The sequence below is a fragment of the Rhinolophus sinicus genome, chromosome 5, assembly GCF_057876585.1.
Source record: "Rhinolophus sinicus isolate RSI-liver-muscle chromosome 5, RSI-T2T, whole genome shotgun sequence".
Lineage (NCBI taxonomy): Eukaryota > Metazoa > Chordata > Mammalia > Chiroptera > Rhinolophidae > Rhinolophus > Rhinolophus sinicus.
In genome coordinates, this window is record NC_142505.1 from 33,780,982 (window position 1) to 33,794,757 (window position 13,776).

General features: G+C 36.1%; 1 protein-coding gene across 2 annotated transcripts in view; it reads right to left on the bottom strand.

The window, feature by feature from the left end:
- The window catches only part of RYK (receptor like tyrosine kinase), an 85,542-nt gene that overhangs the window by 28,279 nt on the left and 43,487 nt on the right, over window positions 1-13,776 (bottom strand). The window contains exons 6-9 of one of the 2 annotated variants that reach the window (XM_088798339.1): window positions 12,001-12,145; window positions 6,916-7,016; window positions 3,883-4,008; window positions 2,552-2,638 (exon numbers count right to left, since the gene is read on the bottom strand). In XM_088798339.1, the coding sequence (XP_088654465.1) occupies window positions 2,552-2,638; window positions 3,883-4,008; window positions 6,916-7,016; window positions 12,001-12,145 (459 nt within the window). Of the gene's footprint in view, window positions 1-2,551; window positions 2,639-3,882; window positions 4,017-6,914; window positions 7,017-12,000; window positions 12,146-13,776 lie in introns of both variants that reach the window. The other variant, XM_088798338.1, reaches the window with a different exon arrangement.

Here is a 13,776-nt window from a genome sequence, read left to right on the forward strand (position 1 = left end):
GATGATCTAAGAAAACTTTAAATTGGAGAAAAAATAACCTTATCCATTTAGTAAGAAAAACATCATTTTCCTGGATTCCTTTCCCAGTCTAGTCCTAGTCTTTTAATTTTAAATACCTGAAAGGTATCAAGATGTATACATTTGAAAAGAATACTATAAAATAATTTACATTCTAAAAGTTACAAAAAAGAACAAAATGATAAAAAAAATTCCCAAGTTACAAAAATTTAGCTAGTAAAGAAAATAAGAACTTAACAACAATAATCTTCAACTAATTCATTTATTTTATGAAATTCAATGTCACAGTATTCTTTCTGTGAAATTCAGATTCCTAATTTCCATCTCTGAAAATTTATACTGGAATATCTATTAAGTATCTGTGCAAAATTACGAAATTTTTAAGAAGCCAAACTCCAATTTTCTGCTTATGCCTAAAAGCAAAGGTCAATGATCGTTTAAAAGCATACTTATTTTGCATTTTAAACTGCACTTCTAATTGTATAGCATGCAACGAAGCACACAGATGTGTGAAAAGAACTTTCTCAGCTCTATGTAGCTTCAATTAAAAGAATAAAAATAACATTCCAAAAGAATAAATCTGAGAGATATCATGTGGAGTACTCTAACAATTCAGAGGCAAGGACTATGGTCATGCACTTCCTCTTTGTTTCCCAAGCAAACCTTGACCATGTTTTGGGTAAGAACTCACTGTGCTTTCTCTTGTTTCCGTCTGGCTCAAAGAGAACATTATAATTACAGAAGTAAGAAGTAGAAACAAGCAAGTGACTGCAATTCAAGTGTATACGGAAAGAGAAATCTTATCTCGTGAAACAGTCCAGTATCTACATTGTGTTTTCTTATCACTATTATTTCCTTCTTTCCCCTCTTCCAACCTTCAATCCAATTCTGTACAAAAATCTCCTTTGTTAGTTTAAGATTCATTCAGAATTAATAATAGCCCAGTTCTAAATAGTCCATGGAATTTTTACAAACCCCAGAAGTAACATTAGAATTAAGGAGAAATGTTTCCTTTAAAAAATGGGGACGTACACCCAAAGGCAGTGGTTATTAAACTTAAGGTTCAAATTTACATTTATAAAGAGAAATATGTACAATATCCTTCAAAGTTAGTCAGGAAAAGGAACCTAACTTAAATACCGTGTTTCCCCGAAAATAAGACCTAGCCGGACCATCAGCTCTAACGCATCTTTGGGAGCAAAAATTAATGTAAGATCTGGTATTATATTATATTATACCCAATATCATATCATATCATATCATTTCATTTCATATCATCATATGATACTATATTATATATTATATTAAAATAAGACCAGGGCTTGTATTAATTTTTGCTCCAAAAGATGCATTAGAGCTGATGGTCTGGCTAGGTCTTATTTTCGGGGAAACACGATAGATGAGTACAACCCAAATTTTTGGAAACAGTAAACATAAATCCTTCATGCTTTCCATGAATTCTTTTAAGTAAATTTAGAAACAAGTTCTTATAAATTAACTTCATAAGACTGTCACCTCCTACTCATGAAACTGAATTTAATTTTGCCCTCAATTTGTTTTCAAAATGCTAAACTTGTTTTTCCAAAATTAGTATCTTATCACCTCAACTTATGCCAGATCCTGGTAGACATTAAGCACCCTATAAATTACTACATATAGACAGTTTAACTAAGAATCATTTCAGCTTTTACAATCATCAATTATAAATAATTAAAATTCTAATGTTTTAAAAGATCTTACTAATTTACCACTAATAGGGAATAAGCCATATATAAATAATATTCTAGTGTATTCTGATAGGGAATGGCTAACTAAAAAAATTATATATATATCCGTAAGTGAAAAATTAAGTATATACCTTTCTCCAAAAGGTACATATGTGAAAATAGGTTTATGAAAAATTCTGTTCATGAAAAATAAAACTAGTGCTACCTTCTAGAAAATAATCTGGCAATATTTATCCAAATTTTAAATGTAAACACCGCTTGGGGAAGCAATTCTACCTACTGCTATACCTGCAAAGGTACACCAAGAAATACACACATGGATATTTTCTGCAGCATTGTGTATAATAGCAAAATACAAAGGGGGCCGGTAAGAGGAAGGTAAGCAGTGGCTATTCTCATAAGGCACAGTGGGCATGGAGGTCATTTTTTTTTCTTTCTAGTCCTCAGTAATGGGGGGTTGCAGAGAGGAGGGAAAACTAGTAACAATGTTAAGAAAAAAAAAGCAGATAATTTTAATGTAGGAAAAACACCATATTAGATATAGCAACAATGAAGTCAAATTGATATAATCTAACTAGAAGCCTGAACAATATTTACTAAATGTACAATGTCTTAATTTATCAAACTTCTATTTGTTTATACCCTAATGAGAAGAACCAAATCTCCTAAAAAGCCTCCTATGAGCTAAATTAACATGGACTGATTTCAAGGTGTGGCACACACTGAGAACGTGGGGCAGGATTTTGCTAGGACGAACCGCCTAAGCAGGAAAGCATTATGGAAATCGTATGGGGTTAAATTCCTACCTTTAACTGTTTTTACAAATGTTTGTTTTTCTTTATTTGGATCTTTTTCATCTACTAAAATCCCATGGAAAATACGCCCAAAAGTACCTAAAATAAAAAATAATAATTAATGAGATCATATAATAAGCTTCATAAAATTATAAGTACAAAACTTTCTGGCACAATGTAACTTTAAACAAACATAACAAGAATATAAGTGGACAATATTACTCTAGGCCTAGATTAAGACCCAAATCTTGTTTTTTAATGACTGTTAGAAGTTCTTTGTAACTATGAAATATCTTGCTTTTAGAAATTTCTCACAAGTATCTGAGAATTCTTTCTGAATTATCCCAAGTAAACTAATGACACAGCTAAGAGCGCTGCAGCTCAGTAATGGGGCATCCACAGAGGCACTTAGGACTTTCAAGGCTTAACCTCAGAGCAACGAAAAAGGAAAGAAATGGACTATCCGCATACATTGAAAAACAGACAGTTCTGTTAATTTCCATTTGCTGCTGGGGACAGTTCAAGCCCCTCACCCAGCTGTGATTGACCTACAAGCAACCCAACCAAAAGATGAATTCAGATAGCTCTTATGCATCAAAACATTCCAAATGAAATTACGGAAGGGAGAAAAAAGTAAATCTCTAACTACTTAAAGAACTGAATGAAATATTTTATTAATGTCTGTCTTCTTCTTTCAGCATCTCCCCAAGTCAATACCCTAAAACTCAAAAAAGAAAGCAAGGACCAGCAAGTAGGTAGAGGAAGGGTCCTGGTATCTAACAAACACCTATCATGTATTAGTTCATTTAACGTGCATCATTTCATCTAATCTTCATAACTAGTCTAGAGTAGATAATGTAGTCAGAATTTACAGGAGAGGAAACTGGACATATAAGACATTAAGTGATACTCCCGACGTCACACAGATAATAAATCGTGGGACTAGGACTGTAACTTAGGTATGACTTCAAAGCCCATGCATGCTACTTCTGCAAGAGCCTCCACACTGTCACAGAGAACGTTACTTGGAGCATACTGAAGAAGCCTGCTAAGTAGTGATCATCTTTAAACAAGAACTAAATAGAAAATATACTTCAAAGGTAACAAACACTAAAAATATGCTTTAATATACTTGAAAATCAACAATTGTACCAAAGCTGTATTAACGCCAATTAAAGATCTAAAGACAGGGAAATGAAAATCAGTTTTATAAAGGTACAGAAAGCACTGCTTTCTATCCTTACACACAAAATGACATGAAATTCTTAAAATTTGAAACAAAAAGTTTTTATAGTGTTAACATTAAATCTTCCTTGGAAACCTGACTTTGAGATCATAAATACCTTCTTGGAGTACATCTTTTAGAGTTATCCTCTCCCTGGATATTGCTATATCCTTCACCTTAGCTTTGGCCTCCAAAAGAGTGACGCTTCTCAGGTCGTTCTTCTCTATGCGCAAGGTAGGATAACCTGAGGAGCCAACAAAGCCAAACCAAGAAATATAAATACCCTTATTAAGGCATCAGGGTCAAATAGACCAGTTAGAACCTCAGAACTAAAGTCATGGGAATGAATGAATGTTAAGAACCATTAAAGGAAAAAAGCACACATGAACAGGGAGAAATTACTTATGAAGGCTACATTAAATTTTAAAGAAACACTTTTCCACCTACCCCAAAATCTTAAAAAGCAGAATTTAAAATAAACACTAAAGGTAATATTACATTACCACCACTTCAATTGCCTTTCAGCCAAGTGAAACAAGCTTTGATTCATGCAATTTAATTTAATCCCTCTTAATAGACTGTTTCTCTCCCAAAAGATTTTCTAATATAGTCTCTTAAAAAAAGAACTTTTCAAATGAAGAGATGTTTGTAAAAACATCTTTTCTAACAAAATATATAATTAATTTAATCATTCTGATATTCGTAGAACCTAGTCATACCACTGTGAGGTTGGTATTTTTCAGTTCCCTTAACTCCCATTTTTAATACGATGAAAGCAACAACAAAATTTCTAGCCATAAATTAAAATTTTCATTTAAAAAATTAGAAAAATTGGAAGATCTCATGTTAGGAAGGGGGAATTGGAATGCTATTTCTAATGATTTATTTGCTTTGGTAGATATCGGGAAGAAAAATCCCTGAAGAATTAGACCTAAACAATGACCAACAATGGCTGCTGAAAGCACTACATAAAAGGGTTTGGGAGATTTCATAACGGATGGATTCTGCAGACAACACCTGATTCCAGTGATCAATAGTTTGATCAAGCTATGTCTCGGTGTGTGAGTATTTGTGTGTTTATTCCCTCCTGGAGTTCTCTTGAGTTTCTTGAATCTGTGGTCTGTTAAGTTTTGGAAAATTCCGGTCATTATGTCTTCAAATATATTTTTCTGTTCCTTTCTCTTTTTTTACTTATAAACAAATGTATTTCCATTGAGTTTTTAAAGTTATTTGTTTTTATCATATATAATAAATGAATTATCTATCTATTTAAGGTAATATCCACAAAAACAAGAAAATTTCTTATTGATGGTAAAAAAGTTTTAATAAATAAATGTATTTTCACTGACTTTTTTAAAAAAGCATTTTGCTTTTAGCATATATAATAATTGAATTATCTACCTCTTTATGGTTGTATCCACAGTCACGAATTGACTCTAATGAGCAAAGCCTAACATCTAAACATTAAAAGCAATGATGTAGTATGCTGAATAGTATCTGGACTACTTTCACATCTTTCCTGAAGAGCACATATTTTCTTTTGTTGTTGGTGATGATAAACTGCTGTTACTTCTTTTAAATTTCTTTTAATCTAGAATGCCCTTTTCTTTTTCTTGCCACTGTCTTATTAAAGAAACCAGGTCAATTATCCTGGAGGATATCTGGCATCCGCTTCCTCAAATATCACTTAACTTGTTCCTCTATCCCTATATTTCTTGTAAACTGTAAATCAGTTCTACAACCTTGATTAGATCCAGGTTACAGGCTAATGGTTGGAGGAAGATGGGCAAACAAGAATACTCCATGGGTGGTGCCTCACATCTAGGAATGCAAAATACTTAGTTGTCCTCCTTTTTGTGATGCTTGCTATTTCACTAGTGGATTCAGGCCGTGACAGTCTGATCCCTCAAATGGTAAAGTTCCCATTTCCCTTTGTTCATAGGGTTTTAAACATTAACGATCTTTTCATGAATCAAATATTTTATTAGGGGTTGCAAATGTGATTTTCTAATACTACCATTCCTTCCCTATTTACTAGCTGGGACTCTTCTGTAAAGAAATATTTTGCCTCATTCACCAGCACTATCTAGTTACTCTGAAACACAGTTCATGCAGCCAGGTGTCAGAGTGCCTCAGTTACCTCTCATAATGATCAATTTTTTTAAAAAAGTATCATTACAAACTCATGGATTTTTCCACATTTTATGTTACAACCCATTGCTGTCATTATTCTTTAGATGCTTAAATTGTTCCATTTTGGGGACCAGCTTCCTTGATTTTTGGTTCAGCAACATGTCCCAGGTTTATCTCGTACATTCCTGACCCAGTCTTGGAGTTATCCCTTTCTCCAAAGAATCCTGGTTCTTTATAATGGGAACAGTATTGAAAGACCTCAACAGGGCACTGGGTGAAGAACAGAACTTCTTAGTATCAGTTTACTAAAGAGTAAATGTCAGCCCAAGGAAAGTAACAGTTAATTGCCAACAAGAATCTAATTAATCAATAGCATCACTGAGTGGGGCCCTGACTTATAACCCACCGTCTATCTTGACGATTACATTGTTTCTTATTTGTATGGTGAATGAGTCTTAATTATGCCTACATTATACTCCAGGAATGATTATTTCCCCCTGAACAGCCACATGTTAAAGTGTAAAAACTTTCATTAAAATCCTGTTAAAAAAAAAGAAAATCAGATCCCATGCTCTCAATGCTGATGGCAGCTAGCATCCTATCATGATTAGAAAACAATGCAAAAGTCCTTACCACAGCTGGTAAGACCATCAAACAATTCATTAAAATCCAAGTCTCTGTCTTAATGTAGCTCAATGGCTTATTCTGATTACCTGAAAACCTTCCTTCTGGATTTATACAAAACTGATTTAGTAGTCCTTTTAATATAATTAGTCTATGGAAATCTCTGCAAAATTAAATCTAGCAATTAAACTTAAATTTTATTTTTAATACTCCAATTTTAGAATGTTTCAATGTTCTAGAAAGCAAAAGTTAAAGATCAAGCCTTCTGCACTCGTTAGATACTATGTACGTAGTATGGTACACACCTCCCATAAGCAACTGACTATACAGTACCTCTGACGGACAGACCACAGACCACTTTAGTAATCACGTTTAGAATTAAATTAACTCTTACTGGTAATAGGAGTTGCATTATTGGGTGTGTCGGCTCTCAGATACTGGGTCGTCTGGGTAGATGGCTGAGACAGCCCTTGGGAACTACTGCTGGCACTGATGCTGCAAACAATTTTTAAGAGAAATATTTGTCAAGTCAGCTTCAATGAGAAATTTCCTTTTTCCATACACACAAAATACATGTAGACATTATAACCAGCTTCAAGTCCTAATGGAGATCACAAATGCATGGATCTCCACTATAAATGTTCCACATTGAAATTTTTAATGTACCTCATAATGTAAAGCTAAATTTTTTTTTCCCTTTCTATCTCCACAATCATCAAACCAGTTCATCTCATCAAAGTCATTCAGAAATGTAGGTCCTAGTCCTCAGACACCACAGATAGTGGCAGTTCTGAACCTCACACAATGATACGTTAGGGAATTATGAATCATCTTTTAGGAAAAGAGCCCACGACATTCAATTAGATCGCCTTTAAGAAAAGGACAGAAAAAAAAAATTAAAAAAAGAAAAAAGAAAAGGACAGAAAGACAGGTCTCTTTTAATGATGATGGTCCAAAATCAAATGGCATACAGATAAGGGAATAACAAAGCAATAATTATTTGGATTATTACTAATATTATACATCCTCAATCCTTAGAATGACAAGGAACCATAGGGAACCCCTTTTTGGAGTTCTGAGTACTACTCAAAGATCACACTGGAAATTAAAGTTGTTAAAAGTCCAGGATTCAATAATGGGAGGGAAAAGTATTACCAATCCAAAGTGGGGGGAAATAAAGAACTTCAATTTACTTACTCATAAAATGGGATTAAGAAAAACCTACCTCCCAGGATCTTTGTGAGGCTCAAGTTGTATAATACATATGAAAGTACTACGTAAATATTCCCTGCAACCAACATATACTGATGGTAGAATAAATGCTCGAACCCCAAATTATTTACTAACTATTGTGTTTCTCAATATTTGAACAGTAGGTGGCACTCTTGTACCACCTCAAAATTCTTGAAAGGTTGTGAGGATACAAAAATGTTAAGTACGTCCATGTCAATTTTCTGCTTATTCAACAGATATTCAGTGGGTCCCCACAATGAGCAAAGCACTGCTAAAAGATCAGAACAGACCTTTGAAACCCCAGACTTACTGCTAAGAGGGAAGCAGGGAGTGTTAGGGATCTACTGACAACTATTAAAACCACTATCTATTAGGCTGGTACAAAACCACAATTACTTTTGCACTAACATAGCTACATTACAAGAGGTAGAAAATGAACATGTACATTTGTTAGCATTTAATAGTTTAAAAACCCGTCTAAATAAATTATCTCATTTGATTTTCATAAGCAATTTAGTTTTGGAGATATTAACTGTTTTAGCATTGAAGTTAGAAGTTAGGGCAAAGAATTTTCCTCAGAGCACTTACAATTTGTATTTCTCTATTTTTCTGTGTAACTTATTTACTTTTTATTTATTTGTTCATTCATTCATTCAACAAATACTTGTTAAGTGTCTACTACATGCCAGATACTGTGCTGGGTGCTTGGGGATATAGCAGTGAACATTAATAGACAAAGTGAACATAACAGACAAAGATCCCTACCCTCATGAAGCCTGCATTCCAGCAGGGATTTCTTGTTTAATGTCTGTCTCACCCAAGCAGACTATATATAGAGTCCATGAGGGCAGGAAAAGTGTCTGTTTGCTCACATCCTCCTACGCATCAAGCCAATGCCCAGGACAACAAGCCCCAAGTGGGCCCACATGAGCCTCAGCTCAGTGAGAGCTTAATTAATTATTGAATCAATCAACGAAGAGAGAAAACCATACTTCCTTGGAATAAAAAGGCATAAATCAGACAGAAAGGTTGCTTGTGGCATGAGCTGGTGATATATAATGAAAGACGCAAAGAACTATTGGTATAACAAAATGGTTTTTTGCCTCTCTACTCATTCTTCATTCAACATTCATTTAACTGATACCAGTAGGCACTGGATAGAGAAAGAAGTAAAGAGAAAGAAAGGAATAGTGCAGGTGGTGGGGTAATGGAGATAATGCACAATGAAGACATTGCCAAATAACAAGTTCAAGTACCCCACAAAAGAGGAATGAACTTTCCTACAGTCATAACAGGGAAAGACGTGTGGACAGGGTGCAGGTCAGTCCCTCTGTGGAAGGACTTGAGAGGGAATATGGAGAGAAGCTTTGTGTCTCCAGGACAGATTCACCTTGTGGTGTCAGGAGAGGGACAGCCACACACCTGGGCTCCAGCTGCCCCTGCCTGGCAGGAGCTTATCTCAGGCAGTTTTATTCTCTGCCCCTTAAAGAAGCTGTGTGTGTAACAGGACTCTGGCTCCTGAGAGCCTGCAATGGAAGAACTCTCTACCATCCCTGTCCAGTAATTCTCTGGAGCCATGGGTTCCATCAAACCTCACAGGGCCATTGTGAGATTAAGGGGATTAATGGATGTAGAGCACGGGAACAGTGCCTGGCATCCAGCAAGTGCTTTATACAATCACAATACTGAGTCCTTACAATACAGCTATTATAATAATGACTCTCTCCTGCTGCTCTGCCCTGGTCCCAGCAGCTCAATCCTGGAAAAGTTATTCTCTGTAAGCTTGTTTCTTCATCTTTAATACAAGGACAGTATCATGCCCATAGGGTGGCTGTGGATGCCAAATAAGGTAATATGTGTAAAGGGCTTGGTACAGTACCAGTAAAAAATAAACACTCAATAAAATGGTACCGATTGTTACCTCAGTGACCTCTACGCAGAGAGAAGAAGCAAGTGTCTCTTAACTGCTGTTAGATTACTGGATGGGAACATTCTAGCCACCACTGTTAGCTTGCCTGGCACGTAATAAATAATGGCTAATAGAACAGAAAAGAGCTAAAAAAGAAATTGTCCATCACTACTAGCACACTGCACCTGTCTGAAAACAAAAATCAGAATAATGGCACTTACTAAATGCAGTGCTGTGTTCTAAGAGTGTGGTATTTCATTAAAACAACATTCCTAGTAAGTATGTGCCATTAATATCTCTGCTTTATAGATGAGGAAAACTGAGACATAAAGAGGCCGCATACTTACTTTAGGCCATAAAGCTAATAAGTAGAACAGCCAGAACTCAGAGTCCATGCTGTTAACCACTGGGCTATGCTCTGAAAACACGTGATAAAGTAAGTTGCTTTTATTCCAGCAATGTCTGGAAACCTTCACTTGCAAACTAGAGAACTGGAAACAGTTCATGGGTGGTAAAAGATTATTTCAGCAGGCAGAGGTGTATGCCCCATGGAATCTGAAAGGTCTTGCACAGCTCTGGTCTATGTGGGTTCACAGCCCTAGCACACACGCAAGCATCCAAGTGTGTATCAAGACTGACTTCTAAACATCACGTTCTTGAATGACTCCTCTAACCACTTGTATCCTCTGAGTCCTATCAAAATGTTCCTGTTGCCTCATCTCTCCCTCAGTGCTTCCAAATACCATTTCTTCCTCAATTAAAACCTAAATCTACTTTCAACACAAAATATATTCTGAAACACCCATGTATTTCTCTTTTCATTCTTATCTGCTTTCTCTTTTCTCTACCCAGGTAAATAAAGTAAAATAGTGGGAACAGAGAGTAAATAGGGGCAGGTATTAAATCCAGCCAGGCTCCCTGTCCCCTTAGGTTTTTGTTTATGCCACAAACATGCTTACCCACTGTGTGTATGACACTGTTAGGACTGGGGGATTCAGCAATGACTATGACACACCGCTCCCACACTGAAGAAAGCTTATACTCTAGAGGAGAGACAAGTACACAAAAAGTGATCTTAGAAGGAAAAGGCATAATAATTGCGACCAAAATGAGAAAGAAGGAGAAACAAAGAGAGAGAAATGGATAGTTGGGAGGCTTAGAAGAAGCTTCTTGAAAGAAATGGCAATGAAGTTGAAATATGAAGAATGAACAAGGACTGATGGAAAATGCAGGGAGCCCTGTGGGCAGAAGCAAAGCATGAACAGAAGTCCTGAAGGGCAAAGTGTAGGAAAAAGTGACAAATAAGTAATCAGCTGGCTGAAGCATTAAGTAAGGACACTGTAAGAAAGAGAAAGATCCAAAGAATATGGAAGCTACGTATCCACATAGAGGGCATTGAAAGCCAAGTCATGAGGCTGGGAACGTCTTCAATCAGCAACTGGGAAGCACTGAGGAGGGAAACCAGAACTGTGTATTGGGAAAATAAACCTGTGTATCACTCAGTCTTTACCCTCACCCTATCCTGGCTACAATGTTCTCCTCATCTCTGACTCACCCAGGCTGGGACAAACACCTTTTATATTCCCACACTATAATATACATATCACAATCATCAACTTCACAAACTTTTATAATTATGGGTTAATGTCAAAGATTAAATATTTGAAGCCATAAGGTATGTCATTATTTTTTTTCCCAGCACTTAGCATAATATCTAACCCAATGTATCTCAAAGGCTACACATTAGAATCATCCAGGAAGCTTTAAGAAAAATAATGATGCCCAAACATCACTCCAGACCAATTATATCAGAATCTCTGAAGGTTAGACCCAAGTACTGATATGTTTTGAAAGCTGACCCAGGACTCTAATGTGTAACCAGGTCGAGAACCAATGGATTAAATCTCAGCAGGTTCTCAATAAATGTTTGTTTACTGGATGGATGGATGGATGGATGGATGGATGGATGGATGGACGGACGGACGGACAAACAGATAATGATGGAGGGACGAATTAGGAGACGGAAACAGGGCTATTTTAAAAAGGTACTAGGAGTCGGGAATAGAGTCATGTCAAAGGCAATGGGAAAAAAAATGTGATCTCCACCTCTTCCCCATCAACTAATAAAGTACAATTTCTGACTTCACAAATTTAAAAAATAAAATTAGAGAAACACAACAACGGTAATAACAAAGACAGTACTTCTTCATTTGACTGGGGCTTAATCATTCTCCCTCCTTCCCCCGCACCACTGTGTGTGGCTGGCTGAGGGCTCCCATCTAAATAAATGCAAATAACTGCTTTTATTTTTTTTCTTTTTCAAAATATGTACGATACCTGTCATCCAGTTCAATCCTTTTCATACTATGAAGGTGCAAAACAGCTAATATTATTGCTACAAGAAATATTACTGCACAGCAAACCCCTACACTGATATAAAACACACGCGTAGAAGTGGTTGGAGCTGCATGTACAGGATCATCTGAAACAAAAAGGAAAAGCACATTAAGCTTTTTATTCAAATATCATCAATTGCTTTGTGACCCAATATACACAATGATTATCCTGTTCTTTGTAAAAGATTTTCACTTTGTGTGACCATTCTTTCCTAAGATCAGTTACTAGTAGTGTGTGGATGTTAAGCTCACAAAATTTTTTAAATGTTTTGTTGTAGTTTAAAAAAGGGTTTTAAAAAGAACTTTTGATTAATGAGCATAAAATCACAAGTGGTAAGCATACAATAAACACCTATAGCAGTGCTGTCCCAGAGAAAATTCTGCAGTGATGGAAATGTGCTGTCCAATACAGGAGCCACTGGCCACCTATGGCCATTACGCACTTAAAATGTAGCTAGTACAACGGAGGAACTGAAGTTTTAATTTTATTTCGTTTTAATTAATTTAAAGTTAAATCACCACGTGGCTGGTAGTTACCATACAGGACAGCACCGATCTATAGGGCCTCATACGTCCTCATCAGCGATGCATGGAGTAGAGGGATCAGACACCTCTGTTGCCAACCACCACTGACTCACAGCACAGCGAGTTATGCCACGCAGCAACCCACCAGTTTAAAGAATGACAACAAATGTTTAATCTTTTTCTCTTTAGATGGTAACAAATTATTTTGCTTATCTGTTTCTAAAGATAAATGCAGAAAAACAGGACTCTAGTCATGAAATAATATTCAGCTTTTATTATTCAAAAAGAGAGAAATAAAGAAAGCCTCAGTAATAGGGAATATAACTCAAAGACATAATCACACACAGAGGCAAACAGAGAAAGAGATACACAAAGACAAAGGTACAGAGAAAAATGAGCGAGCAGAGTGGAAGACAGAGAAATAGAAGCACAAGTGCAGCTTCAAGTTAAGTTTTGATGAGGATAATCCACATAATAATTCTACTGAACAAAACCTGAGGAATTTGGGTTTATCCTAAATGAGATGGGAAATCATTGCCCAGGTTTCAAGCAAATGACACACATTGTCCTACTTGAAGAAAACAACGAAGATGAGTACAGTGCTGTGTAAAGAACGCTGCGGAGGGGAGCAAGAGCAGAAGCAGGAACAAGTGAGAAGGTTACTACAGTCCAAGAAAGAGACCGCAGTGGCGTGGGCAAGGATGTTATGGTGAAGATGAGACGTTAACGGATTGGTTTGCAGAGTCAACAAATCTTGCTAATGGATTATACTAAGGTAGCAAGAAAAAAAGGAATCAAAGCTTTGGCTGAAAGAATTAGGTGAAGAATAGTACCTTTACAAAGATTAAAAAAAAAAAAAAAAGCAGGTTGGGGAAAGAGAATCAAGAGTTTGTTTTCTCCAAGAGTACCTAGCATACACCTACATGCAGATGTTAGGTTGATAGAAATACAAGTTTGGAGTTCTGGGGACAAGTTAGGACAAAGATAAAAGCTACAGCTTTCAAAAACTTGGAAATAAAATTGCTTCCTAAAACTCAAACTTTGAATCAACAAACAATAAATCAGAACAGATGAACGCAAAGAGACAGAACGGCTTCTAGGGCATCTAGACTTGACTGCAGCCTAAATGAAGTCATGAATTTCCTCAAGAACGCCGTGGGCTATTCGATGTTGGTAGGGGTGCAAAAGGAAA